The sequence below is a fragment of the Setaria viridis genome, chromosome 4 (genome assembly GCF_005286985.2).
Source record: "Setaria viridis chromosome 4, Setaria_viridis_v4.0, whole genome shotgun sequence".
Taxonomy (NCBI): domain Eukaryota; kingdom Viridiplantae; phylum Streptophyta; class Magnoliopsida; order Poales; family Poaceae; genus Setaria; species Setaria viridis.
Genome location: NC_048266.2, coordinates 4,260,835 through 4,287,130, shown reverse-complemented (window position 1 = coordinate 4,287,130; position 26,296 = coordinate 4,260,835). Strand labels below are relative to the sequence as shown.

At 53.8% G+C, this 26,296-nt stretch overlaps 3 protein-coding genes across 3 annotated transcripts; 2 read left to right on the top strand and 1 right to left on the bottom strand.

Annotated features, from left to right (window-relative positions):
• The first annotated feature begins 828 nt into the window (after positions 1–828).
• On the top strand, positions 829–2,445 carry LOC117851278 (probable calcium-binding protein CML30). The gene has a single exon (XM_034733069.2). It carries the CDS (start codon positions 1,316–1,318, stop codon positions 2,045–2,047), a length of 732 nt encoding a protein of 243 aa, XP_034588960.1. The 5' UTR covers positions 829–1,315; the 3' UTR covers positions 2,048–2,445.
• A 3,527-nt stretch (positions 2,446–5,972) lies between these two features.
• Positions 5,973–6,625, top strand: LOC140222451 (small ribosomal subunit protein eS30z/eS30y/eS30x). The gene is made up of 2 exons (XM_072293057.1): positions 5,973–6,126; positions 6,221–6,625. Exons 1-2 carry the CDS (start codon positions 6,123–6,125, stop codon positions 6,403–6,405), a joined length of 189 nt encoding a protein of 62 aa, XP_072149158.1. The 5' UTR covers positions 5,973–6,122; the 3' UTR covers positions 6,406–6,625.
• Positions 6,626–20,099: 13,474 nt separating this feature from the next.
• On the bottom strand, positions 20,100–23,725 carry LOC117852819 (probable galactinol--sucrose galactosyltransferase 6). Its single transcript, XM_034735096.2, has 7 exons — positions 23,354–23,725; positions 22,925–23,224; positions 21,703–22,815; positions 21,390–21,599; positions 21,152–21,286; positions 20,740–21,049; positions 20,100–20,624 (listed from the first exon to the last, which is right to left on the bottom strand). The coding sequence occupies exons 1-7, from the start codon at positions 23,539–23,541 to the stop codon at positions 20,292–20,294; spliced, it is 2,589 nt and encodes an 862-aa protein (XP_034590987.1). The 5' UTR covers positions 23,542–23,725; the 3' UTR covers positions 20,100–20,291.
• Between the last annotated feature and the right edge of the window lie 2,571 nt (positions 23,726–26,296).

The window sequence follows — 26,296 nt, the reverse complement described above, 5'->3', positions numbered from 1 at the left end:
ATCGCAAGGAAGACGAGAAGGCACGCGCATCTGACGGCCTGAGAAGAAGAACGTGCGCGAACAGGAGGGTGAGGTTTCAGATCGTTACGCATGCTGTAGTAAAATCGAGAGGCGGCGTTGTGCCTCGTCAAAAGAACCGGGCGTTCGGTTATAAGAGCGAGTTAACTTCTACTTGGTCTCAGTGAAACTTGTTTATGCGTCCATGAAAACTGGACGGAAGGAGTACTTATTGCACACTGTTCAACTAGTAGAAAATTGATTGAGCTAATGGAGACTTCATGCAGATGTCTTAGATAGTTTATGCACCTGGAGCAAAAACTGCTCCTCTCAGCCACCCGTGTTGCCGACCAGCAACACACGCCACGGAGCGGGGCCGAACGTGCCGGGCGCACGCCCCGCGCTGCCGCGGCCTGCGTCGCCCGTCGGCGCCTCCTCGGACGGACAAGCGGCAGCGCGTCGCCGTCCCGCGGCCGGCCGTGCGGTGGGGGCGCGCCGCGCGCGACGGGGCACCTGGAACGCGGGACGGGACGGTGCCGTTGGCGTGGGTTGCCCGCGCCGGCGCGGCCTGCCTGCCTGCCCCCGTTGGTTGCCGCCCGCGTTTTATGGCTGCGCCTGCGAATTATGGCTGGGGTGCGTTGCGTGCATGCGCTGCCTGCGCTTGCAGGCCCCGTGCAGGGCCCCGTCCGTCCACCCGTCCGGCGTGTACTTTGTTTATGGGGGACCTTCACGCGGTTTTCGGTGGCGCCCGACGCGCTTCCACCCCATCAGCCATCGCCATCACGCCCCCTTCTTTTTAATATGCCATCCTCTGCTATCCTGACGCTCAAGTCAGTGAGATCCCCGAATCGCTGCCCAAGCCTAGCCTGTTCGCTCCAGCTTATCAGCCACCTAACAATATTTTTCTCTCAAAACAAATCAGCCGTTTCAGCTTTTCAGCCAGTTTATAAGTCCAGCCGAACAACCTGTTGTGAGTGGAGTACAATTCTCCAATGCTCCATTTGCAATACCGGCTCTGTTCAGGGGTGGGAGTGCAAACCCGCTTTTCGAAAAGAAATGGGTCTTAACCACCCACGATCTACCAGGTCATCGCACGATCGCCATCAACTGCCTCCCCCCTCGACGCACCACCACCTCCACACTCCGCCGTCGTCGACGCCTCCTGCTCTCCTCATATACTCCCCATCAACCACGCCCTCCTCCGTCTTTCTTCCTCCAGTCCAGATCTCCCTTCCCATTCGCACACGCGCGCACGGAGACGAAGAGACCCCAAGCGCAACCGCAAGCAACGCATCCACCCCTCCCTCCCTCCCCTTCCATGGCGCCTCTGCTCCTGCTCTTCATCCTCGGCGGCCTCTGCGCCCTCTTCTCCCTCACCACCTCCTCGCGCTCCACCGCCGCCAAGAAGTGCGTCGGCGACGTCAAGTGCGGAGACGCCGGCAAGGGGAGCGCCAGCGAGGGAGAGGAGGAGGAGGCGGCGAGGAGGAGGAAGCAGGCGCGCGGGCCCGACCCGGAGGCGGACCTGGGCATCGTGTTCTCCACGTTCGACCACGACGGCGACGGCTTCATCACGGCGGTCGAGCTGGAGGAGTCGCTGCGCCGGCTCGGCATCGCCGTGTCCGCCGACGAGGGCGCCGCCATGGTGGCGCGCGTCGACGCCAACAGCGACGGGCTCATCGACATCCACGAGTTCCGGGAGCTCTACGACTCCATACCCAAGAAGCGGAAGCACCAGCACCCCGCCGCCGCCGAGGCGAGGGAGGTGCCGGTGGAGGACGCGGAGGAAGAGGCCGAGGAGGAGGAGGAGGAGGAGGAGGAGAGGGACCTGCGGGAGGCGTTCGACGTTTTCGACGGCAACAAGGACGGGCTCATCTCCGCCGAGGAGCTCGGCACCGTGCTGGGCTCCCTTGGCCTGCGCCGCGCCGGCGCCGGCGCCGGCAGGCCCGCCGTCGCCGAGTGCCGCGACATGATACGACTCGTCGACAGCGACGGTGACGGCATGGTCAGCTTCGAGGAGTTCAAGCGCATGATGACCGTCGTCAAGGCCTGAGCTCCTCCTCCTCCCTCCTCTTCTCCTCACATATCAAGCTGGATTGGAGCGGATTTGCAAAGGCAAGTAACGTTATTTTGTTCTTGGATCGGAAGAGACGCGTCGGGTCGGTAGCAGAAGCGCGATCAGTTAACACCAGGAGCTCGTATTTGTTTACGGGGAGTTGAAAGCTGAATTAGCTTCTTGCTCTGTGTTTCTCCCCTGTTCTTGAATCTTGATCACTTCCCCTCTCTTTTCCCAGCCTAATTATTCGTACTTCTTTTTTAGTTCCGTTTACTGTTTTGACTGACAAGCAACAGACATGTATGTACATATTAGTTCTTGCTCGCTGTCAGGTTAATCTGTGGAAAAAAGAACAGCCGGATGAATGGAAATCTCTACGAACATGACTTGTTTCATTTTGTGTTTGTGTTTGAGATTCCTTTTTTATGCAATTTTGTATCGAACAATTTTGAGCGTGCAGTTGAACAATTCTGCGTGCCATGCTTTCTGCGACCAAACTTTGACAGTTCAACTCTGTTCTGGTTGGTATTGTAAGTTCTTGCCGTTGTGGACAAGGTATGTCCTTTTTTACACCGTCCCTGAAGACCCAAAGACTGAAGAGGTCGTGTGCATTTCCGTGGCATGGCGTTCATACGTGTTCCAGTTCGTGCTCGGATGTTTTCACCTTGACAAATTCAGCGGACAAAGATTTGATGTTGTCTTTGACGTGCTACTTTTACGTGGTCAGAGAAATCCTGAACTTTCCAAGCAATAACTTTCAAATGACAGTAAACGAATTCCTGTGGATCGAAATTTTCCTTTGGTTTCCTCTGAAATTAATCTTTGCTCATTGAACATTCGAAGAAAAAAGACCTGTTTTTTTTGTGGAAAACACCTAGTTGATTTTTTTTACTGCCTGTCTAGTTGCACGGTTGGCATTGCTGTTGCTCTGAGTATTATGCAGCAGTTTTCTGGTGCCTGCAACTTGTAAGCTCCATACGCTATCCTTCCAGTTTCAGATAGAGTAAAACCAAGCAAAAGAAACCGACACTAACAATTTTCAGAAACCTCAGCCTTGTCTCGTTCTGATCCCAGACCCGTTAAACTGCGCCAGGTCAATGAAGATGGCGTTTTGTAACGGCACTGAAAATTGTTTTACTTCTTCTTCAGATCTCTGCACAGTTTAAGAATCCCATTCTTTGGATCCGGGTCATGCGATTACATGCAGATAATACAATAAGTACAAACCGTCCATGTCTGAAGATGACAAGCTCATGACACCAATGGAAGCCGCTGATTGCCGCTTTGGTGTCCATGTGGCGTCATTTGTCCTAATGCACACCGTGGATAATGCAAGTGGAGGCATAATGCTCCATTGTTTTGCAACTAGCCCGTGCCTACATGGTTGACAAATGGATCGGTGATATGGTAGAAATTGCTGGGTTTCCCACGCTACTGCTTAGTTTAAATTCACTAGAATGGCGTCTGTGACAGTTACTGAACTCCAATCTTTCTATGGATGGAGTGAGCGCGAGTAACTAATGCCCCAGATTTGTTGGCTGATTAGCTCACTGCTGCAGCATCTTCTGAGACTGAAACGGCCGACATGGCAAAATAATCATGCAAGGAACAGCGTTGCAGCGAGATTCGCGACGGGCGTGCGACACAGGAGAAGCATCAGGCATGTGCTCGGCATCAATCGCGAAATGGGCGCGCATCAGAATGGTAGCACGGGGACAGAGGAGAGCGCATCTCCGCCGCACGCGATGCTGGATTCCGAGGCAAGTGGAGCGAGCATAGTTCGATCCCATCCTGCAGCCTCAAGAAAAGCAAAAGACAGGAAAAGAGAAGAGGCATAATATCTTTGGACTTTGGCCTTTGGGGGCCATGTTGGATCAGTGGGGGTGGGATAGGGATCGTTGGGACATGAATTGGAGAGGAGATGGAGGGTTGGGATGTTGTCACTTGTCAGGTGACATCTGCTTACCATGTCTTCCCGGGATAAGCTGTTTTGTGCGCCCCAACCAAATTTACCAGTTGTTTCTGTCTGTCGGCGTCAGATGAGACTATGTGCAGTGAGCATAGACATGGCATCTGAATGAGGAACCCATCTTGGCGAACCAGCTGATGCCCTGACTTCTGCTGAATGGCGACGGGTTCCTGAATCCTGACAGCTTGCCAGTGCCAGGTGATTCATGTTTGCGTTGACGAGAAGGGGAGAATGGATCGATCGGTGCACAGGAACTGTAAGGTTAATGTTCTTCCTTCGCAGATGGAGACTGTGAGTAACTGTGCTATCTGACCCACTCTGAATCTGAATGCTTAAAGCCCTGTGCGGCTGTGCGGGCAGTTTTTGTTGATTTCCACATGCTCATCTCAACGGGAGATCACTTCATCTCAAACAGAAAAGAGCATGAAAATGCAGAATTGCAGATCAGTCAGACACTTGCTGGAAATAGGGGATAGCGGCGGACCATGGAGGATTGGAGGTGCAGCAGAGGAACGGGGAGCACGCAGGTTCCCGCTGCTTGCTCCCATCGCCTGCTGCTCCTCGTCCCACTCCTGTCCATGGTGGCGTCGCGGCAAGGGCGGATGGTGCCGGCGCCGCCGCGGCGGGGGGGTCTTTTGGTTGACGTATGGTGGCGGCGCGGCGGGACGCTGGGCGTATGGCGAAGCGGGGGGGCGGCGGTCGCCGTGGCGCCAGCCCATATATACTTATTTTACATTTACCTCCTAATTTGGATCGCAACTATTGATCGCGATCCAATATTTTTCATTAAACCTCCGGATAATCGCGATTCAATTATTTTCATAAACACCCCTGTAAATTACAAATAATTCCTCCTCCGTATGGGCGGCTCCGTCTCCCCCGCTCCCGATGATCTGCCGCCGGCCGCCGGCCGGCCGCGCAGCATCGGCCCTATGCGCTCCTAGATCCGATTGGACACGTCTCGTTTGGTGGCCTGGCAAGGTGGACAAGGTCCCAGGCTCCGTGCCTGGAGTTGCAAGTGACCTCTCTCCCTCCCTTTCATGGCGGCGGCGGCCCGGCGGATGCACGCGGCGGCGCGGCACCGGGCCTGACGAAGGTCGCGCTGCACGAGGCGCCGGATGCTCAAGGCATGACACCATCTACAGGCAGAACATAGTTTATATCCATCCATCCAAGCGGGATGTTAGCAGCAGCAAGCCAAAGCAAGCTCTGCACCTGGCATTCGGGCAAGCGATTAGCCCGATCCCTTCTTTTCACTTCAGTATATCTGAGAGTTCGTAGGATTACGATTTGCTATATTCTTGATAAAAAACTGAAACGGCTGATTTGTTGTGATAAGAAAAACGGCTGATTTGAGAGAAAAACACTGTTTGGTGGCTGATAAGCCGGCTGATAAGTTGAAGCGAACAGGCCATAAATGTTCATGCTTCTATAAGCAACGGTTCTGAAGCCGGGTTGTCAACCTTCGTCAGAATGCCAGATCTCACGAGGGAAACCAACACTCTGCAGTCAGGAGCAAACAATTGCGCATTTCAGTTCACGATCGCCGATTATTCAATGTGGTTACACTTGAATTTTGCGTGTTCAGACGCGTAACACAACTGCATAACTCTGGTAAATTTTGCATGTTCAGAAACCAACACTTTGACTACAGAGCCCGGCTGGTCAGAGGCTGTTTTTTTTGGACAAAAACTGGCTTTTTTTTAGGACACTTGAGACTTGAGAGCAGACTGGCTGCCTTCTGCTACTACACTTGAGTTAAGTAGGCCGAAAGCATTGGGCCAATACGACTAAATAATACAGCACACAACAATTCGGCCTAGTAAGATAAATTTGTAGGCCCATTATATCCTTCCGGCCCACACATCTAAGGCCCGAGTACTGGTGACGTGATCTAAGGCCCGGAGTGAAAAAGGCCTAAACATCTCCTCGCGGCCCATCTCTCATCCCCTCTCGCCCGCACGCAAAAATCCTCACGCCTATAAAGTGCTGCCCCCTCATCTAGGGTTTCCTCTTCCCTCCCAACAGCCGCCGCCGCCGCCGCATCTCCCAGCATCCGCGCCCGCGCCTCCGTCGCCGCCGCCGCGCCGCCGCTTCTCAGCCATGGGTAACCACCTTCGCCTCCTTTCATCTCTCTTCTCTGGTTGCTACTTCATCGCCTACTGATGCGCTAATCGGGGTTTTCGTGTCGCTGCGCGCAGGTAAGGTGCACGGATCTTTGGCCCGTGCCGGGAAGGTCCGCGGCCAGACGCCCAAGGTGGCGAAGCAGGATAAGAAGAAGAAGCCCCGCGGCCGCGCGCACAAGAGGATGCAGTACAACCGCCGTTTCGTCACCGCCGTCGTCGGCTTCGGCAAGAAGCGCGGGCCCAACTCCTCCGAGAAGTAGGCGCCGCGCGGCCCCCGGCCCGCCCTGCCCCGGTTCCTCCTTTCCGTTCGCAGTATGCTTATGCTCTTGTTGGTAGTAGTTTCGTTGTGCAAGCAAAGGAAGAACCTTTTGTAGTTTCAGTTTCGTTGTTCGTGTGATGAGATGGAAACTTGAGATGGTATGTGCACCTCGTTAAGATTTTGAGATATGGTGATATGAGCCCATGACTTTATCATGCTTATGGCTGCGTGTTTTGGTATGTGGATGTGCTGCAAATATGTGTCACTTTATGGTTTTACGTGGAATGATCAGTTTAAGGCTATCAGACATTAGTTCTACATGTCATTACGTCTATAATTCCTCTCTTTGATAGGGAAACGACCATTTGTGTTAGGCGTATTCGAAGCATACTGATCTAAGTATGAAATGTTGCAGTTTCCACAGTGTTCAGTACTTCTGCACTAATCCCAATAATCGTGAAATCAAGCCTACTATTCTGTTGAAACTATTGTCCAAGTGAAGTCTTGTTCTAGAGTGTAGATCCCGCATGTCCGGGTCAATCAATGTGAAAAGTAATTGGAAATGTAGGGCTTGTGAAATTACTGCGTGTTGTCGCTTGACTCCCGATAGTCTTGTCTAGGTCGTTGCTTGTGCATTCCGTCCTTAAATTCAGCTGTATCATAAATGGCATAAACCCCCAGCTTTCTCTTCTGGCATTTTAAATTTTGATCACCATATTTTGTTGCACGAGTCCTGAATGGGGTCTGTACGACTGCAGCATTGCATGCTGAATTCTATTAGCGTGGAAATGGTTCTGGTATGAACATCTTTCTGCTCCTTGTGTCAGCTATTGGAAATTTGAGTCTGCTATTTGATCAAACTTATTGGAATCTGAGGTCTAGCTCTAAGAGTAGAAAGTGAGTCCGCTTACTTGTTCTATTATTCCCCTCAAGTGGCCATTTTCTCAAGTAGCTTTGCAAACATTTTCTGATCAAAGGTTGAAGTGATCTCAGTGTGCATATAGTCCTTAACCTGGTTGTGTTATGAGGCCAAGTATGCTATTTAATGACTTAAAAAACTCTAGTTCTAGACTTTAAATTTATCTCTGGCAGTTAACCATTATGATTTGCGAAATGCATGAAGGTGGCTGTTATAGGTGTCCTTGTCACAACATGTGCCTTTCTGTGACCCTTGTCATATTGGTGCTCTTCGATGTACTCAATGCGTTGCATTTTTCAGTCAACAGCATCATGAATAGCAGGGTTTCACTGAATTTCTGGTGGCATGAATCTGTGGGTTGAAATTAAGCACCATAGTTTATTTTTCAGTCTTGTATGTTGCTACAGTGAACCTAGTTGTGGCATGCACCGGATATAGCTTTGCACTTGGTTGGTGCTAATCAGCTAACGTGCTCGCTTTAAAATAGGTACCGTGGATTTACTTGTCACAAATCCTGCTCTAGCTTTGCCTGTTCGATGCACTCGTGTTTAAAGTTCTTCATTCAGCTTTGTCACATTGGTGCGGGCTTATTCTATTGCCGTACTGAAATTGGTGAATTTGTATTACCTGTGAAATTGGTGAGTATCGTTCATCTAAGAGGTATAGAATTTCCCTGGTTGAATATACTTTGGGGGTGTTTGGACGGATGTTCGGATGCTAATTAGGTGGACTAAACATGAGCTAATTATAAAATTAATTACAGAACCCTGTGCTAATTCGTGGTGTCAAATTATGGACTAATTAGGCTTAATAGATTCGTCTCGCGAATTATACTCCATCTGTGCAATTAGTTTTGTAATTAGCCTATGTTTAATACTTCTAATTAGCATCCAAACATCCGATATATACATCCAGTTACTTACTACCTTATTAGGCAAAAAATTATCGTTTAGGTGCGTGTTGGATAAAAATCTGGTTTAGTGCTCAACAAAACAATTTGCTATGTTCTGCACATCTCGTGTCTTTGACTGATATGCCTGGAAATTTTGGGTGCCTTGCAGTATGTCGTGCGCTTATTGAACCTAGTTCATCCTAGATTCTTATTTCTGTGAGCGTGTATGTAATGTAACTACGTACGCTAGCACATTTTACTTCTCGTTTTGCCCGATCTGCTGATCCTTTATTCCCACGTTTCCGCGCAGCGAATGTGTTGGGTTGTTGTGGAGGTTCCTTGCGAATTCTCTTTCAGTCCATGGGCTACTAAGCTTGGGCTTCTGTATCACACGGCACACCCCAATAGGCTGCACACAGAACGTCCTCCCTTCTGCCATGAGCAGCATCGCTCAGTGACACTTGTTTGTACACCGCTCTCCCTCCACCGTGGAAACACTGGCGATTTCACCACCCTTCCTAGCAAAACTCACTTCACGGTTCATGGCGCCGGCCCCACGGATATCGTCGAGACAACCCGTGTCATGCCATCAAACGGTGACGAGGCGAAGGAGAAGTCCACCCTCAAGTGCGAGGCGATGTGTCTGGTTGCCTCTGAAGTGAAGTGATGGAGCAGACCACTCAGGAATCAGGATCGGTGGCTGTCCCGGCCGCCGCGGCACGTTCTGGGAGCGCTGATTCCCCGGCGACCGTGTGCCCCCGATCGGTGGACAGGCGCCCGTGCGCGCCATGCCGGGCCGCGACGCTCGCGGCCGCGCCACACACCCCGCCGCGCGCGCTCCACCTCCATCGCTACATGCCATCCCCGACGCCCGCCCGCCGCGGCAACGCGTGCGTGCGGGGGCGGTGGTCTCGCGCGCTCGCGCGCGGCGCCTTTGCCTGCGCGCAAGCGTCCAAGATTCGTCGCACGGCCGGCGGGCCAGCCCCTGCTCCCCCCACCCCACCCACCGAGTGATCGAGATCCCTGTTGCACGCGCGTGCGCTGGGTGTTGAGTGCTGACTACTCCCTCGCGTCGGACACGGACGAAACGAGGCCCCTCCTCCGGTTGCCCAATCACATCACGCAGAGCCATGCCGAGTCCATGTGCCCCCGTGCGCGCGGGGACGCGCTGAGCCGTGCGTGTACCGCGCCCACCCAGGTGACGACGGGTACAAACTAGCTCCATAGGGGCACGCACTCATCGTCGTCTGAATTGAGCTGGCACGCTTCGAGCCGGATCGAGAGGGGGTTTTGAACAAGCGACGCATCTGCACTACCGTAGAAGCACACGCTGCTGCGTGTAAGACGCCATGCACGAGCGACGACGGGCTGACACTGCTGGCAGGCTAACTTGCTTCCAAACAACGCAAGTTAGCCGCTGACAGGGCCACCTGACCGACGAAGGAAAAAAGCCGGCCTTGGCGCGTGAGACCAACACTACTATACTCCTGGCTGGCCAGGCCTGACCGCCTGAGGCGTGATCCGGCCCTCTCCTCCGGCCTCCAGGACCCCGGTCCGCGCGCCGCCTTCCCCGATCGAGGCCGCCCGCCCGATCGCCCCGCCGGCCAGGCTCTGACACCGTGCTGCCACCGGCCTCGATCGGAACGGGGAGGTGGTGGGGATGGGATGGCACGCGCGCCATGCCAGGAAGGAAGGACAGCCGAGGAAGGAGCGCCGCATATACGAGCTCGCCGCTCTGATCGATGTCGCGAGATTTCGCGGGGCGGGGCGGCGTCCCCGAGCATGGGGCAGCACGGTTGGCGCCGGTGCGGCTTGGACCGACGCACCGCGTCCGCAAGTACCCTGGTGCTATTCTCGCATCAGAGCAAAAGGAAATTTTAGTGCTAACCTTCTACACTACACCTCCGGCTAAACTGAGGAGAAGAGGCGATAACGATCGTTGCATCGGCCATTTTTGGACGAGTCAACGGCTGGGGACACCGAGCTGAACATCGAGGCGATCGATCGCTCGCCAAAGGCATCCTCCTTTTGAGGCTGGCAGCTTGGCATCCCCGAGAAGGAAGATGGCAGGCAGCGGGCGTCCGTTCGTGAGACCTTTCGCGGGAAACAAGCTGAACATTCAACCCACCCAACACCTCTCGCTGCCGCCTGCCGGAAACAAACAAGGCAAGCGAAGCCATTCCGGCTTCCGGGAGAGCTTTCACGCGATCTTTCCGGCCGGCCGTCCGGCCCAGCAGGATCGGCCGAGGCCCCATGCAAAATCTCGCTTTAGAATTGCCCGTGGAGACGCTGTCCAATCGACCTGGTCACTGCATATGCAGGTGTAACTGTATCCCACTCGCGATCATCAGGGGAAAGGGCGCGCGAAAGGCTCCATCTTTCCACTGCTTTTCGCATCGTCCCTAACCGCAGAACAAGCATGTTTTCTGCGAGAAAAAACCCCCCACAAAGACAGCCACCACCAACAGTAAAGCTTAAGCACACTGGTACACTCGCTACAAGTGTGGATTAAAGAACTCGCCCTCTGTCTCCCCTGCCATGAACAAAGCTCCTTGGATTGATCTGCCCAAAAAGTCTCCCTCCTAGGTCCACACACACGCACACAGCTTGGCTGGCTTGGACTAGTGTTCAGGTTCTATATTCTTCTTGGGATTGGGGTCCTTAGCCTCTCACACCAACCAGACCCCGGGCTGCTCTTACCAGTTACCCCCCTCTACTTCTTCCTCCTCCTCTCTCTCACCATGTTTCTTTCTGTATAAATAGCCCTTGCTCTCCCCTCTTCCTCCTCCACCCCCTTGTTTCTTCTTCCTCTTGCACTGGATGACCACCATGGCCTTCTTTGTGATCTTCCACAGCTTTCTTGAACTGCATCTGCAAAGGAGATGCGCCTTCTGCTACTTGCGTGGGCACGTGCAGTTCAATAAAGCTGTGGGAAACTACAGAGAGAGGCCAATTGGGCTGAGCATCGTGGCCTGTGAAGCACTCATAACCTCAGCCGCTTGTGTTGTGTAGATGCATGGTGCCCAGAGAGAATATAGCTCTTCCTCTTGCATGGGAAGGTATATGCACCGACGGAGATGTTTCCTGTCTATCTCCTACCGGTAATGGGCAAGATTTAGTTTCATCTGTACTCTCCTGCCATGAATTGTTGGTTTCCTCCATACTTTGATATTTCTTCTTCTCCTTTCTTTGTCGGGAACTAACAGTTTTTCAGTTTATTCCTGTTATTTTGACAATGGGGTTTTTTTTCCCTCTAAGAAGTTCTACTTTGTTAATTCAAGTTCATGAACAAATAGTAAATTCATGTTCTTCTGTTTATTTTTCTCCAAGAAGTTATTCTTTTCTCTTACTTATTGTAAGCAGTGATATTTTTTCGGGTTTTTTTTTTTTGTGGAAACCTTGAACCAGCGTGAGATTTGCTTGTCATTATTTAAGACAGGAAGGTGTTTATATATCTAAAGCAAAAATTTCAAGAAAGAGAAAAAACTAAATGTCAGGTTATTTTGAGATTCTCCCATAGGGCGTTTCAGTGAAAAGCCACACCTGCTTAATCAGCTACTCAGCTCCGATCCGGTGCGAAAATGACGCCACCGCGCACACGCTAAACCATGCAGGTAGAGATCGAGTGATGAGAGTGGGACTACAAGGATGAACAAGATATTCAGGAATTCCTCCAAGTTCAAAGAAATCTTTAGGTTTAGGCCCCCTCACCATGTGTTATGTAAGGGCAGTTCGTGCTCCTTTTTCTCAGTCAACGTTGCTTGATATGGTGCATCGGCTGACTAGATCACTCAAGATTTCATATTGCCTTGAATTTTTTTGTGACTTCTCTTTTTTAAAAACACACAGTACCTGCAGTGCCATGTTAGCATACTACTATTGCTGTTGTTTTCCCTTCTTACTGTGTTTGTTACTGCCTCCGTCTTGGTAGTACAGTTTTACACCTAAAGGTTGGTTCCCTCACCGCGTGTATGTAAGGATTATAGTTCATGCTCCTTCTCATATCATTGTGAGTTTGTGACATTGTCACTGGATAACGCATGGACTGACTAGATTACTCAAGATTCCATGTCGATTTCCTTTTCGAAAACGCAAAGTACTTGCCAGTGCCGTATTACTGCATCCTCATGTTTTTTTTTTCATTCTTCGTGTAACCGTTTGGTACTAATTATTGCAGTTTTTTTAATAGGAGCAAAAGTGAGAGCACAGCTTTTTCTGAAAGAAAAGAAAACTGATTGGAAAAGGTGGCCTGGTGAAAGCTGCTGCTGAAGGGGATGCAATGAGTAGATCTTTTGCTGGCGAAATGAAAAGGCACTGCCGAAGAGCCCTGAAGCCTCAAATCATAGTACCTGTACTTCCCCTTTATTCGCTGTAACACGGCCCTACCACCTCTGTGACCCAGCCCTCCGTCCAGTCGATCCCCAGCCACAGGCCACGGCCAAAGCAATGGCCGGCCAGGCGATGGCGATGGGACTTCCATTCGCGAACCGCGAAGCCGCATGCCCTGGCCCCTGGGGCGTAGTGCTCCGTCCGGACACCATTGCGCTCATGACATCTCGCCAACGCACGCCGGCGAGGTCAAGGGGGTTTCCTTAAATAGTCACGCGCTGCATGCCGTTCCCAGTGATTGTTCTTTTCCCGGCCTGCCGCTCTGCCGCCGCCGCGCTTCGCTTTGTGTGTGGTCTTGCGCACCGGCAGCCTGCAGGCTGCAGCCTGAAGCATTGACATGGCCAGCCGGGGCAGGCCGCTTCGCTTACCCCTGAACAGTCGGCCTGCGATCTGATGGCGATGGGTGTGTGCGTGCCTGAGGCCTGCTCCCTGCTGGTTCAGCGTGGGTGGATGCATCTTGTCACACACTGAGGCCTGAGCAGTGGAAGCGCTGTGGCCGGCTGCGCAGCACACACGCTCAAAAATCTACAGGGCTAAAGCGCCACATCCCTGCTTGAAATGACACAGCTGCCCCCACCTTGCCTGATTGCTCTTCGATCTACTGCTAAAATGTTGAGACATGGAGCATCCGGATCAAATCGCCTGACCCCACGGACCAATCAATCAATACAAGAAGAACTATTACAATGTTCAGAGCTTGAAAAAATCCTGACGTTCCTTCTGTCCGTACCCCCCTCACGCTGTTTTTACTACTGAATCGCCGCTCGCCATCGCCAAAGCGCGCACAGTGAAAAATGTCCATGGCGGCGAGCAGGTAAAATCGGTACGGATTGACCCAAACTGTCGAAACATCCCAAGAATCCCAAGGTGAAAGACTTGAAAGCTACAGCAGCAAAGCGTGCGGACCTCACCACCCGCATGTGCCGTCAAGGCGTTGGCGTCTCGGGTCCTGGCTGGTGGGCCCCCTTGCCCCCACCTCGGATGGACGGGGCGTGCGCAATCGTGCACGGACGAAGCGTGGACGACAGGGGGGAGAAAAGCTTTTCTGCTGGAGTGGTGATTTCGTTGTGGGGAAGGGAAGAAAGCTGCGTTCTGTCGCTGCCTGTGGGCCTCCCTGCGCGCACGATGAGTACCGAGCGCAGAAGGCGAGAAGGTGAAGCAGGGCCTGACAGGGCATGGAAGGAGATATGACCAATCACCTGCAATCTGCAATTCTGCATCAGCCTTTCAGGGTTGTGCTTGGCCTCTCTGGTCTGCAGCCTGCTGCTCACGCAGTGTTTGTATCCGGCATCCGGATTCCATTCGGTTAGTTATGAGAACCTGGACACGCTGTAATTGGTAAACTTGCTGATGATTCTGTTCTTTCGTTTGTGCCCGGGTAACTTTGGGCTTTGCTTGAAATTTGTTCAACGGAACACGATCAGCTTTTCATCAGGTAATCAGATGCAGTCTCGTTACAGCTTGTGGAATTCCAAGGTCACATTGTTATCCTACTAGGGACGATGAGGCTTCCTGGCCGTTCAGTCCAGAGCTGGGAGCTAGGGTCCGGAAGCGCAACGAGGTGGCAATGGCATTGGCACCTCCGGTCAGCGGATTGATGGCAACGTACGGTCGCCGCAGGGTCATCGTCGAAGATGCCGACCCCGAGGATGCGAGGAACTCCGGCCATGGCGTCTGACTGACGGTCTGAACACTCTCAATGCAGCGCTGGAGCTGCTGGGTGCTGGCCGTGATGCACGGCAGCGGCTTCGGCAAGACCACGATCTGCGGCGGATCTCCCATGTCCAGCTTTTATCACACCTGACCTCGGAACCGCTCAATTGCGCCGCCAACGTCCACACCGCGTCACCGCTGCCGCCGGCACAGAGTAGACGGTCCCTGGCTCTGAGGGTAAACGGCAGGGAGGGGATGCGTCGCGTCGCGCGGTGAAGGCGGAGAGGGCCTCGCTACTTGCAGCTCTCCGTGTCGATCTCAGCCGCCCAAATCCGATCCAACGTCCGAGACAGTCCCGGGGCGGACGGTATTTCATTTACCGTCCACCCCGGACGGTAGACGAGATACCAACCACCCCCTAGGGTCCGACTCGGCGGCGCCATTCCATTGGCGACGGCCACGCCGTCAAGGCCTCTCCTGGGGGCCAAGATTGTTCAAAACGTGTTCCAGCTTCCCATGGAGAAGGCGCAACCGACGGTCCGCATCGGCGTGGTCGACGCCATAGCGTCGGCGCGGTCTGCCGCCGGGGCGCGCGGGCGGCGAGCCGGCGAGACTGGCTGCGAGGCGCAGCGCGCGCTGGTAGAGCTGCCAGCTACGTGCTCGCCCAGATGGACGGTTTTGATGGTGCGGCAGCAAGAGCGCCGCCGGATCTCACCACTTACGGTGTGCTTCAGGTTCGGGGTCGGCCGGCTGGCTCGCCCTCGTGCCTGGAATGGCGGTGACGGACGTTGCTTGTCGCGTTGCCGTTCCTTTTCTAGAGTGCCTAAGCTCAATTAAGAATTAAGAGGAAAGCAGTTTAAAGACACAATCTCGATGATGAAGCTAACCAGAACTTGATCAGCACTAGACTAAAGAAAAAGAAACACTGAAGAAACACACAAACAACCACCATACGACGCAAAACAACAAGGAGAAGCACACTCAAACCCACAAACCTAGACACGGCCACTCTCCTAAACATGCCAAAAGATACAACCTCGTTAAGGGTGCTAAAGGTCACGGCAGCAAAGCATCCACCCGAACACAACAACAGTGGCAAAGCATCCACCCAACCCGCGCAACCGCGATGGCAAAGCATCCGCCCGAAGCAACTACGGCGGCAAAGCATCCGCTAGACAATGACGAACTAAGCAACCTAGGCAGGTGGACGAATCGAAGCAAGGGCAGGCGCAGAAGAAGACACTTCCCAAGATGACCACCACGAGGACCCTGACCGGCCGGAGACGATCGGGGGCGGCGTTCAGCAACGATCCCTATAGTGAAGGCAGCAAGAGCCCGCTGAGCTTCCAAAATGACGCCTCAAGGGAGGGAGCGATGTCACTGGCGCCGTCGTCGTCCGATCAACACGGTCAAAGTTTTCACCCAAAAACTCGCTGTAGGGGAGGGGAAAGGGGGGGGATGAATGACGCCTTCGAGAAGGGAACCGCGGCGTCGCCGTCATCGACATGCAAGCAGGCACAAGGCTTTTGTGTAACCCCGTTCCTTCCCCAAAAAATACCGCCACCACCAGGAGCACGGGGACCGCCGGGCGCGAGCTGAGGAATGTCGCCACATAACCAGTTGTCCGGCCCCGTAGCCGGTGATAATGCGCCACCAGAGAGGGAGGGAGAGGGGGGACGCGCCCGTGGCACCGGCAGCGGCGCGGCCGATAGTGGCGCACAGAGCCCCGCCCCCCAGCACGCGCTAGCGGCGACGCTACGCCTCCAGAGAGGGAGAGGGGAACGCGCCGGCAGCGGCGCGACCGGCCACGCGGCGGTGGCGCACAGAACCCCGCCCCCCAGCACGCGCCAGCAGCGCCGGCGGCGGTGCTGCGCCACCAGAGAGGGAGGGGGGACGCGCCGGTGGCGGCACGGCCAGCCACGCGGTGGCAGCGTGTAGAGCCCCGCCTCCCGACGGATCCGGCCGCGGCCCCCTATACTCCGGGCAGCGGAGGGGGGGGGACGCGGCGGCCATCGGGGAAGGGACCCCCGCGCCCAAGATGAGTAGATCCGGGCTCAGGGGAGGTGGATCTGCCCACGGCGATTGGCGGCCGACGATCGGCGGCGAATCCGGCTACCGGCAGCGCTAGGGTTTGCGGAGTAGGAGTGGAGAGGGAGAGAGGAGGAGGGGAAGGGAGGGAGAGAGCGCGACGCGGGGGGCCGGCTTCGATGCCGCGGAGTCGAGCAGGTGGCGGGTGGTTAGGTGCGAGCGCAGTCGCCTCCCGAGTCGCCCCTCCGGACCACTCGGGAGTCGGGAGTCCGCGTTGTCGTTCCTGGAGCAGCACATCTGCCAGGCCGCGACGTTGTGCTTATCTCGGCCGCGCCCTCCCCAGTGGCGCGTGCAAGTGCCTCTACGAACCTGCCGCGGCAACTAATTAACTCATCAAAGAGAGGCACGTGCTTGAGGCCCATGGTGAGTTGTTGTGCGTCGATGTGTCCTAGACATAGAATCGTGTGCCTGCGCCTCGCAGCGCACGCGCTGGCCGGCAGCTTCAATGTCTGTCCACGAAGCTGGAAGTGGGCAACGGCGGGAGGCATCCTCGATGGGTAGAGCGTGGCGCGGCGGCAGCGGCGGCCATGTCGCTTGTTCCTCGAATGGGTGCACCCATACACCCCTCGGCCAAGGATCGATATCTCCAGCGCGTTCATGATGCAAAAGCGGAAAAAGCATGTCGTTACCAATTAAGCAGTACAAAAAATTTATTTTGCGGTATTGCTACGCTTAGGGCATCCGACACCAGAAACAAAAATTGGATGCTCCACTCGCTACTCGCAGCCACTAACGCTCTTATCTGCTCGCGCTCCTCTTCCTCAATCATTTGCGCCGCCGAGCCAAACCTCCTCACTGGGCCGCGTCCCTCGTCCTTGCTCCCACGCGCCTCTCTCTCTCTCTCTCCCTCTCTCTCTCTCTCCTCCTCCTCTTCTACCCCCGCCTCCTCCCCGCTCCCGCAACCCGCCGTCGAATCCCGCCGCCACTGCCCGATTCACGGGCTCAAGTGCATAACCCAAACTAGCCAGCATCGAGGTGAGCGGAGGAGGCGCACGAGGCGGCGGTCTTCTTCCCGGCGGCGGGCGACGAAGGCACAGCAGCCACCACCGCCCCCTGCGCCGATGCCGCTGTTGACGCTCGAAATCCATCGCATGGCGCACCCATGGTCCTACCACCCCTAGGCGGCGAGGAGCCGTCCCTCTGCTTCCGCCTTCCTGGGCCACCACGCCAACGACACTGACGAGGGAGCAGCGGTGTTGCTCGCAGCGACGTGAAGTGGAGGGGACGATCCATACCGATGCATGCAGGCTAATGTTGTGGTAGGCATGTTGCAGATGCAATTTATAATTGTTGCGGGGAGGCTTTCTGCATGTTGCGCCTTTTTTGTCATGTTGAAAACAAATCTTTTGGTTGTTGCATAAGGTGTTTTTGGATGTTTCATTAGCTACTTTGCAGAGTTGCGAGACTTTTGACTAAAAATGAGGATTTGTATTGGATGTTGCACGAAACATCTCCCCATTTGTTGCAGTAGGAACCATCCTCCTCCCTATTCAACATGTTTTTTGATGTTGCAAATAATGATTTTCTATGTTGCAAATGTTTATTTTTTATGTTGCAGACATTATTTTTTTTATGTTGCGATGGACCAATGGAGCGTCCGATGGCAAGTTTTCCCATCGGACATTCGGACACTAGCAACATCCTTTGTTTTAACCTGTGGTAAAAGCAAGCAGATGGATGGTATATGTTTCGACTGAAAATTGGTCACTTTAAATATTAGCAACACTAACATTTTCTATAGACTGCTAAATTTTAAAAAATCAAATTCAGGACTAAACTAAAGCATCGTATACTTTAGTATGGTGATATTATATACACGTAATAACATCATGAGAAAACAGACGGACACGAGACATGATTAAGAACCCAACCGCTCATGATAAGGAACGGAACCGGAACTACCACCAGAATTACCGGCGATCCACGCAATCTCCACCTCACGGGCAGCGGGCTGGGTAGATTAGCAAAATATAGACTTGAATAAGTACATTAGAGTCACTCCAGCAGACCTTCTAAATATTCCTGAGGGTCAAATAAAAAAACCCACTCCAGCAGGCTCTCTACCCCTCTTCCTTTTTTTTGGGAGGCCTTCAAATTTCCCGCTCCACCCTCCATTCCCGGGGGATCTCTAGGAGTCCTCTATCCATGGGGGTTATTATTGCTGGAGTTGGATATACTTTTATGGCCCTTGAAAAAAATAGAGAGAATCACATTCGATCTTTGGGAGCTTTGGTTTAAGAGCTATTGCTAGAGTTTGCCCACCATGACAATGGGGGTGGGGGTGGGGGGGGGGTATCCTCCGTCTAAGATTGCACGCATCCTATACTCCTATTTGAGGAATGTCATATTTTGTCATCACGAATGTGTTCAATCAAGTTGCACGAAAATGATTGGATCAAATTTCAAAGGGAAAAAGAACAACTCGATACGTTTATGATCATTCGCGTAGGTTTCTATACTTAGATAATTGCTGAATTCTATGCCGAGCAATGCCATCTTTTAGATCACAATATGTCCTTACATAGTCACATGAAATGATTACATTCAGATCTTAAATTCAAATGGCAGCCAATTCAAATCTAAAGGGTTTTGGGGAGTTGGGTGGGTGGGTGGGTGGGTGGGTCGGGGGGGGGGGGGTTTGTCCCCCCTGTTCCTCACACACTATGGAGCAAAGTATATGAGAGAGGAGGAAGAAATCACTGGAGTTAGTGCAGCGGGGAAAATCAAGTAATGCAATTTCTGTCAAGAAGTATGCGATAAATTTGTTGTATTGACACTCAAAATAACCGGTTCTGCATATTTCACTTTGCTTCGTAACTTTAACACCCGAAACATAAGGATGCTTGATTCCTTACATTTTCACCTTTCTAATATGTTTTCTTTTCTTTTTTTCCTAAGTTCTGTATGAGAAATGACACTTATGCCATTGCTTAATCTTTCTATCCTTCGCTCTGTTTGTTTTTCTCCAGTTTGCTTGTGTCCCGATGAAGTGCAGCACCGTTCCGCTTGCACGCCCAGCACCGCGAAAAGGAAGAGCCTGTGCCCGTCCGCGAGAGTGAGCCAGCAGGAGAGAAGGGCCATGGCGTCGCCCTGGTATGGCCTAGCAACCGCGAGGGGACGCAGCATGACGTGCCTCCGCATGTGTCTACTACTTTGTCTATCAACCATGTTTATACATACACATGTTGTGAATCATGAACTAGTTACAGGTATCGTTCTTATGTAGAAACATTTATTTCTAAAATATCATGCAATGTTACCAACAGCGCAAAAAAAAAGACTACAATCTATCAAAATGTGATTATGTTATAATGTTAAGAAATTAAGCAACCTCATGTTTCGGGTGTCAAAATTGCAAAGCTCAAATATGCGAAGCCGGTTGTTTGGAATTGTTATGTATTTTTACGCCTTTTTGGCGTTCCCTTGTGCCATACAGAACTTGACTATTGTGGTAATCGTCAACAACTAGGCATGCGGAGCTGCCTAGTGCCAACAAAACGATGCTCAGCACCTATCCTCCTGGACGTGTGATTTCCTGATAGTACGGCATTCGTTACGCTAAACAAGTAGGCATGGAATAGAACTCAGGATTATCGATGCAGAGCATTGTCCAATGGATTGATTTCACGCACTGCTGCGCCATGTGCCTCATACTGAAAGGTTCAGAGATTGAGCCGTTTTAAGATACTACAATTCTGAAGGGTATCTGTTCACAGTCCAGGCTAGTAGTAGAAGATCGGAGTGCCCGAGTATCTGGACATTATGCGCGTATATTCCTTTCAATTGAATCAATAATCAGATTTGCACTATAGAATCATACCCCCACTCCAGTCCCTACCATCAATGTGCTATCAGAGGGGGAGGTCTAATTATCAGTGGACAGATCACTCATGGCATAACACTTGAATTTCTGATGCACTGATACTCTGATGCTACCACTACCCCCCTACAACTCAACAACAATCTTGTGAACCCTCTCCTTGGGCATGTCCTCCAGCTGCAGCGTCAGTAGACCGGAGGAAGAATCATAGGAGAACTCCAGTTCAGATGAACCCATCATGCACTTTCTTGGCCTCACTGAGGAGTAGGCACCGAACCTTCCACATCCCCTCACTTCCATGCACACCAATCCGACAGCCTCGGAGCCAGAAGTGGAGCCGTTGCCGTCGACAAGCTTTGCGCCGTCGAGGAGGTGGTAGGTCAGGCCTTCCACGGCGCCACCGCTGTTGAACATGTCAACCAGCCCGATGGGGGCGAACCTGAAGCCAAGTGCCAAGTCCTGCAATGACATAAGCCACAACTTCATCGTTCAGTTTACAATTGCCAAACATTTGTGCCACAAATGCATGCCACGTTGTGCACAACACAGTTGGCTGGAGGAATTGAGCACGAACCTTGATCGGTGACACGGTGAGTATGTCGTGCTCCAAGACCTTCAGAGAGATGGGCAATGCCGTGCCGTTCGGGAGGACGACAAGGTCGCCATTGGCATGGCGGTACACGGCACAGTCACCGTTCCACTCGGGGTCCGTCGATGCCTCGGAGATGTGATGGACGTCGCTGCCCTTGACGCTGCAGGTCAGGGCCTCGGTGCCGGTCTGGTGGAAGATGTTCTTCTTCTCCACGGAGCTCCACGCCGCGCCCTGGCAGTTGTACACGCCCAGCACGCCGGTGAACTTGTTCATGTTCCAGATCTTGAGCAAGCTGCAGGAAGGATGCCATGGCATGGCACAGTCAGAATACATGCTCCATGCAACACCTGCCCTGTGAACAGACCAGAACTGCAGAAATGGGGATTGAGCTCACCTGATGCCGTCGCGTGCCGGGTCAGTGAACAAGCAATCCTTGGTCGGCCGTCCTGGCAGACGTGCGCGAAGAATGGAGCCGTCTGGCAACACAATCTTCTTTAGCAGCTCGAAGTTGTGCTTCCCTGGGGCATCACTGCAAAAGTGCAAATCCATCACCAAGAGCACATGTCAGTTACATGTTTCATCGGACAGCATCACAATTTCTCAGCAGTAGAAACGTAGAATGAATTGGCGACCTGACATAGACGGGGCCGCCACTGATCGCACGGGCTGAGCCGTGGTAGTCGCCGGCCCGGTGAAGTGAATGGAACATATCCCAGTCCGGGAGCATGAACTCGCCGAGGAACACGCTGTTGTATGCCACCGAGGCGATGTGGATCGTATGCGAGACGGGGTCCCTCGGGTAGAAATCATCCGACGCCCTCACCACCGCCGTCTGCTTGGAGCTGCGCATTGGTCGCATCACATCACGATCAAATTAATCGGCCACTGCTACAGTTTCAGACTTCAGGGCTGGAATCGTAGAAGCGGGTGAATCGGACCGCGTACCAGTAGAGGGCGTCGGTGTTGTGGCTCATGCAGGCGATGATGCCGTTCTCCGGGAAGTTCTTGGCGATGGAGGCGTCAAGCGCCTGGTGGTACTGCCTGGTGAGCTGCACGCGTCCGCCATGGCCGGCGCCGAGCGTCTCGAGGACGCACTGCACGTCCACCTTGACGCCGTCGACGCCGGCGTCGGCGAGGTACGCGTGGAGCTCGTCGTAGAAGCGGTACACAGCGCGCGGGTGCACGAGGCCGAGCCCCTGCAGGGTGAGCACGTCGGTCTTCATGCCGGGCTCGTTCTCCATGACGCCCGGCGACACCTTGGGGAACTGCAGGTTCGAGCGGTAGTGCTCCGTCCCGGCCGCGCCCGGACGGACGCCGCCCCAGTAGCCGGTGATGGCGTGCCAGACGTAGACGTACTTGAGCCCGTACTGCTCCTTCGCCGCGCGCACCACCGTCTTGATGCCGGCGGCCGGGTCGTCGGCGTTCTGGAACTTGCTGTTCTCCTTGATGCCGGTAAGACGAGACAGGCGAGGCGGTTCGTCCCCGCCAGCGGGTTCGTCGGAAGCGGAGTGGTCGGTGCCGACGGACTGCCAGCCGTCGTCGATGATGACGAACTTGGGCGGCGCGCCGCCGGCGATGAGGCTGCGGAGCCCGGCCTCGACGCCCTCCTGCGTGACGTCCTGGTAGAAGGCGTCCCAGGTGCACCAACCGAAGTAGTCGACGATGCCCGGGAGCTTCTTCTCGGCGCGGACCCGGAACGTCTTGAGCGCGGACTTGGCCGCGGCGACGGCGCCGGCGATGGCGGCGAATGGGTCGGACTCCGCGGCGCCTACGAAGAGCGCGCGGTCGAAGGACGCCGCGCGCGTGTCGGCATCCCCGCTCTCGACGCAGAGCTCCAGCGCGTCGCCCGCGCCGCCCTGAAGGCTGGCCCGGAACGCGCCCTCCACGAGCGGGAGGAACACGACGTACGCCGGCGCGCCCTCCCCGCCGTCGGCGCCGGCGCCCCTGGACTCGACGAGCAGGAACTGCGTCTCGAGCGGGACGTCGCCGCCTCTCTCCCCCATCCGCTGCGCCATCCACCAGAGCTTGAACCGGAAGCACGCCATGAACCGAACGCCTCTGCCGAATCGATAGAATTAAACAATGCCAATCGGCACCAATGGATTGGGGGCAAAAAAAAAATCGTTTTTTCCTTCCGTCGAATTCAAGATTCAGGACCGAATCGAACCTGAGGGCGCCGAGGGAGATGACGTGCCGGGCGGCCGGCTCCGCGAAGTCGGCGCCGATGAAGACCCCGTCGACCGCTCCCCCCGCCGCGGCCGACGACGCCACCACCGCGTCGGGAACGCCGGACAGCACTGTGCGCCCGCAGACCGACAGCGTGCCGCCAGCGAGCTTGACTTTGGAGGCGATCGTCATCTCCTCCCCCTGCCTCTTACTCCGCGGCTGCTCGGACGGCGAGACGACGTCGCTCGGCGGCGCCGGCGAAGGCCCCTTGGTCGCCGCGAGAGTCCTAACAAAGGAGTACCTGCTTCCGAACCCACCACAAAACAACAACAACAGACCAACTCTAAGATCGGGGCCCAGAACAACCTGGAGAGACTGAAACAACGACAAGAAGAGATTCCGATCGGATCCAGGATGGATCCGCACGCACCGAGGAGGGACGGCCGGAGGGAGAGGGAGTGGGCGCGGGGAGGAGGAGGATGCGAGGAGCAGCGGGCGGGGAGGGAGGGTATATATACGGCGCGGCAGAGAAGATGAGGGGGAAGGGGAAGCAGGGAACGCCGAGGAGGCGACGGCCCTGGTGCAGCTGGATCTCAGCCTGCGCGCCATCGCGGACATCGGCGGCGGCGGTTAAATCCGTTTGCTGCTGCTGCTGCCGCCAGCAGCTCGCGCCCACGCGCGCACGCTACCGACGGGACCGGGCTGGATTGGGCGAGCTAGCCGGTGGACTGGCCTCACGGACACTCAGCTCCTGTTCATAGCCGGCAATGCAATGCTTCCGTTTGAGATCGTCCAAGCTCCGGACTCCACCACCAAGTGGCCGGCACGTGGGGCCGCGCGGCGTCTGGTTGCTCGAGACTCGAGAGAGGGAACGGGAGGCGGACGGAGGAGCCGGTGGCGCCACGGGATTGGCTCCCGGGGATCGAAATCGAACCGACTCGCGCGGCGGAGCCGAGGACGCGGGGTCCGAGGCTGCCACGGCGGATCCGCGGTGGCCGGTGGGTGGATCAGATGCCAGGCGGGACCTGGTCAAAGGTGGACGTGCGCTGGCGCGCCAATCCGCCGAGATCCAGGTACGCAACGCAAGCGATGCAAAATTTTCACGTGTTCGAGTTGCTTTGCCTGGGTTAACGAGGGAAGGAATCGCAGGAGTATTCCGCTGCGAGAAGCCAAAAGGACGCGGAGGAGACAGCGGCAAATTGTTGCCGGCACGACTTGGTACGGATATTTTTATTCTCTTGCCCGTGCCACGTCGGCGCCAATCATGCTCTCCGTGAAGCTGTCTACAATACCTTGTTGAAGAAAATCTGCCACGTCAGCTTGGTAGCTAGTACTACAATGCACGCTCGACTTCGACTAGCACGCAATATAATCTCCTGTCAGGCTGTCAACGATGCAGAGCGCGTGATGCGCAAATAATGCTAGGTTTTTATATTAGGCCCCGTTTGGTTTTTAGTTCTCCTACACTTCCTGTCACACGAAATGTTTAGATATTAATTAGAAGTATTAAATATAGACTAATTATAAAATCAATTGTACAGATGAAGGCTAATTTGCGAGATGAATCTATTAAGCCTAATTAGTTCATGAGTTGACAATGTGATGCTACAATAAACATGTGCTAATGATGGATTAATTAGGCTTAATAGATTCGTCTCGCGAATTAGCCTCCATCTGTGTAATTAATTTTATAATTAGCTTATATATAGCTCTTCTAATTAACCTTTAAATATTCAATGTGATATAAACTCCTCAATACGTGACGAGATGACGGGGAGGTCTGATGCGTACGTGCGTGGGCTACTCTACCCACCTCAATGATACTCCGTATGACACTGTTACAAGCTTGACTTGACAGCAGGTCTGCAATCATTTGTTCATAAATATCCTGATGACACCTATCACGCCGTCGCTCCTATCGGCGTGCTGCAGTGAGCCAGCCCAATCGCATTCGGCATTCGCATGAGAGCTTATCGCTGCACTACCGGCAGCCATTTATTTGTCTATTTGTGCATGATAGCTGGGCTGATCACTTGCAACGCTAATTATAATAGGCTAGCAGTATACTGTAGAAGCTAATCACAAGTGGTGGCCCTCTGAAAGCTACAGCTACGGCCGGAATCAAAAGATCTTCAGAAAATAAAGCTCGCCATGATCAGAAACAAACAGCAAACTTTACATTTAACAGCCAGCTTGACAGAGCACAGTTGCTGCAACTAGACTCTGCACGAGATGCGCATCTCGCTTGGGACACTTTAGGTAAAAGAAAAAAAAAATCTCGGCGATGCCGACCTCGAGCTGAACGGGCAAGAGACGATGCATAGACGGCCGCGGAAGTTTCGCGCGCGCTCTCGCTTTTGGCGCGCAGCTGGCCCTCTCTGACGGCGACATGTTTGCCCTATCCCGCTTGTCTCTTTGCGGCATCCATGCATGACCTGCATGAGAGGACAAAGCTGAAGGCCATGCTGTCCCAGATGGACCTGCGATGGCGGTTGCTGAGTCTGAGTGCTCCATGGTGATTGGCGACGCACGCGGTCGGGTCAGCTCGTGATGGATGGGCGGCGGCGGCGGCGGCGGCGCGGCTGGACGAGTGGCGGATTGGTTAATGGCAGATCGGATCGGATATTTCGCCAATGGCGCTAGCGGCAGAAACAGTGGATCCTGGCGGCGGCTGGGGCTGGGCAGCTCACCGCTGGGGCACTTTACACGTACGGACGCGCGGGCAGGCTGCGGCAGATGGTGGGTCGAAGGGTCAATAGGCTTGCCATTCGTGAAATGCTATCTCGGGATAAATGTTGATTGGAGCCAGGCTTCTGACCTCGCCGAGCAAACATCTCACAATCTCACCTGTGTTCTTCAAGGTACAAATTGAACCTGTTATAGGCTAGGATGTGATCTCTCTCTCATTTTCGCAAATCCTGTATGCAAATTTCTACGCGTCGTTCAATAGAAATTCAGGTGCGCAATATACCTGCCCTAGTTCCTATGAAAAAAGAAGAAGATAAAAGTCATGCAGTTGATTGGAGCCAGTGGTCTCAGTTCAGCAGGGGCGCCGGGTGATGCTGCCAGCAGCTCATGATAGTTGAAGCTCATCTCTTGCTCCTGGCTCTGAGTGAGAAGGTATGCTAATTTTGCTATGGATGCAGTTTGTCTTTCTCTGGGTCATTAGGTTCACCTAAAACTTAGTATTAAAATGAACTGATCTGGATGTCAAAGCAGAGGAAATAGGATACAAGTATTAAGTATACTAGCAAGCCTGAAAAAGCAAAGGGATCATATTCCCGGCCTTTTAAATTAAATAGCTGATCAAGCATAATTGAAGCAAGGTGTAACATACTCCCTCTGATTTTTTTACATTTTTTTACATGGCACA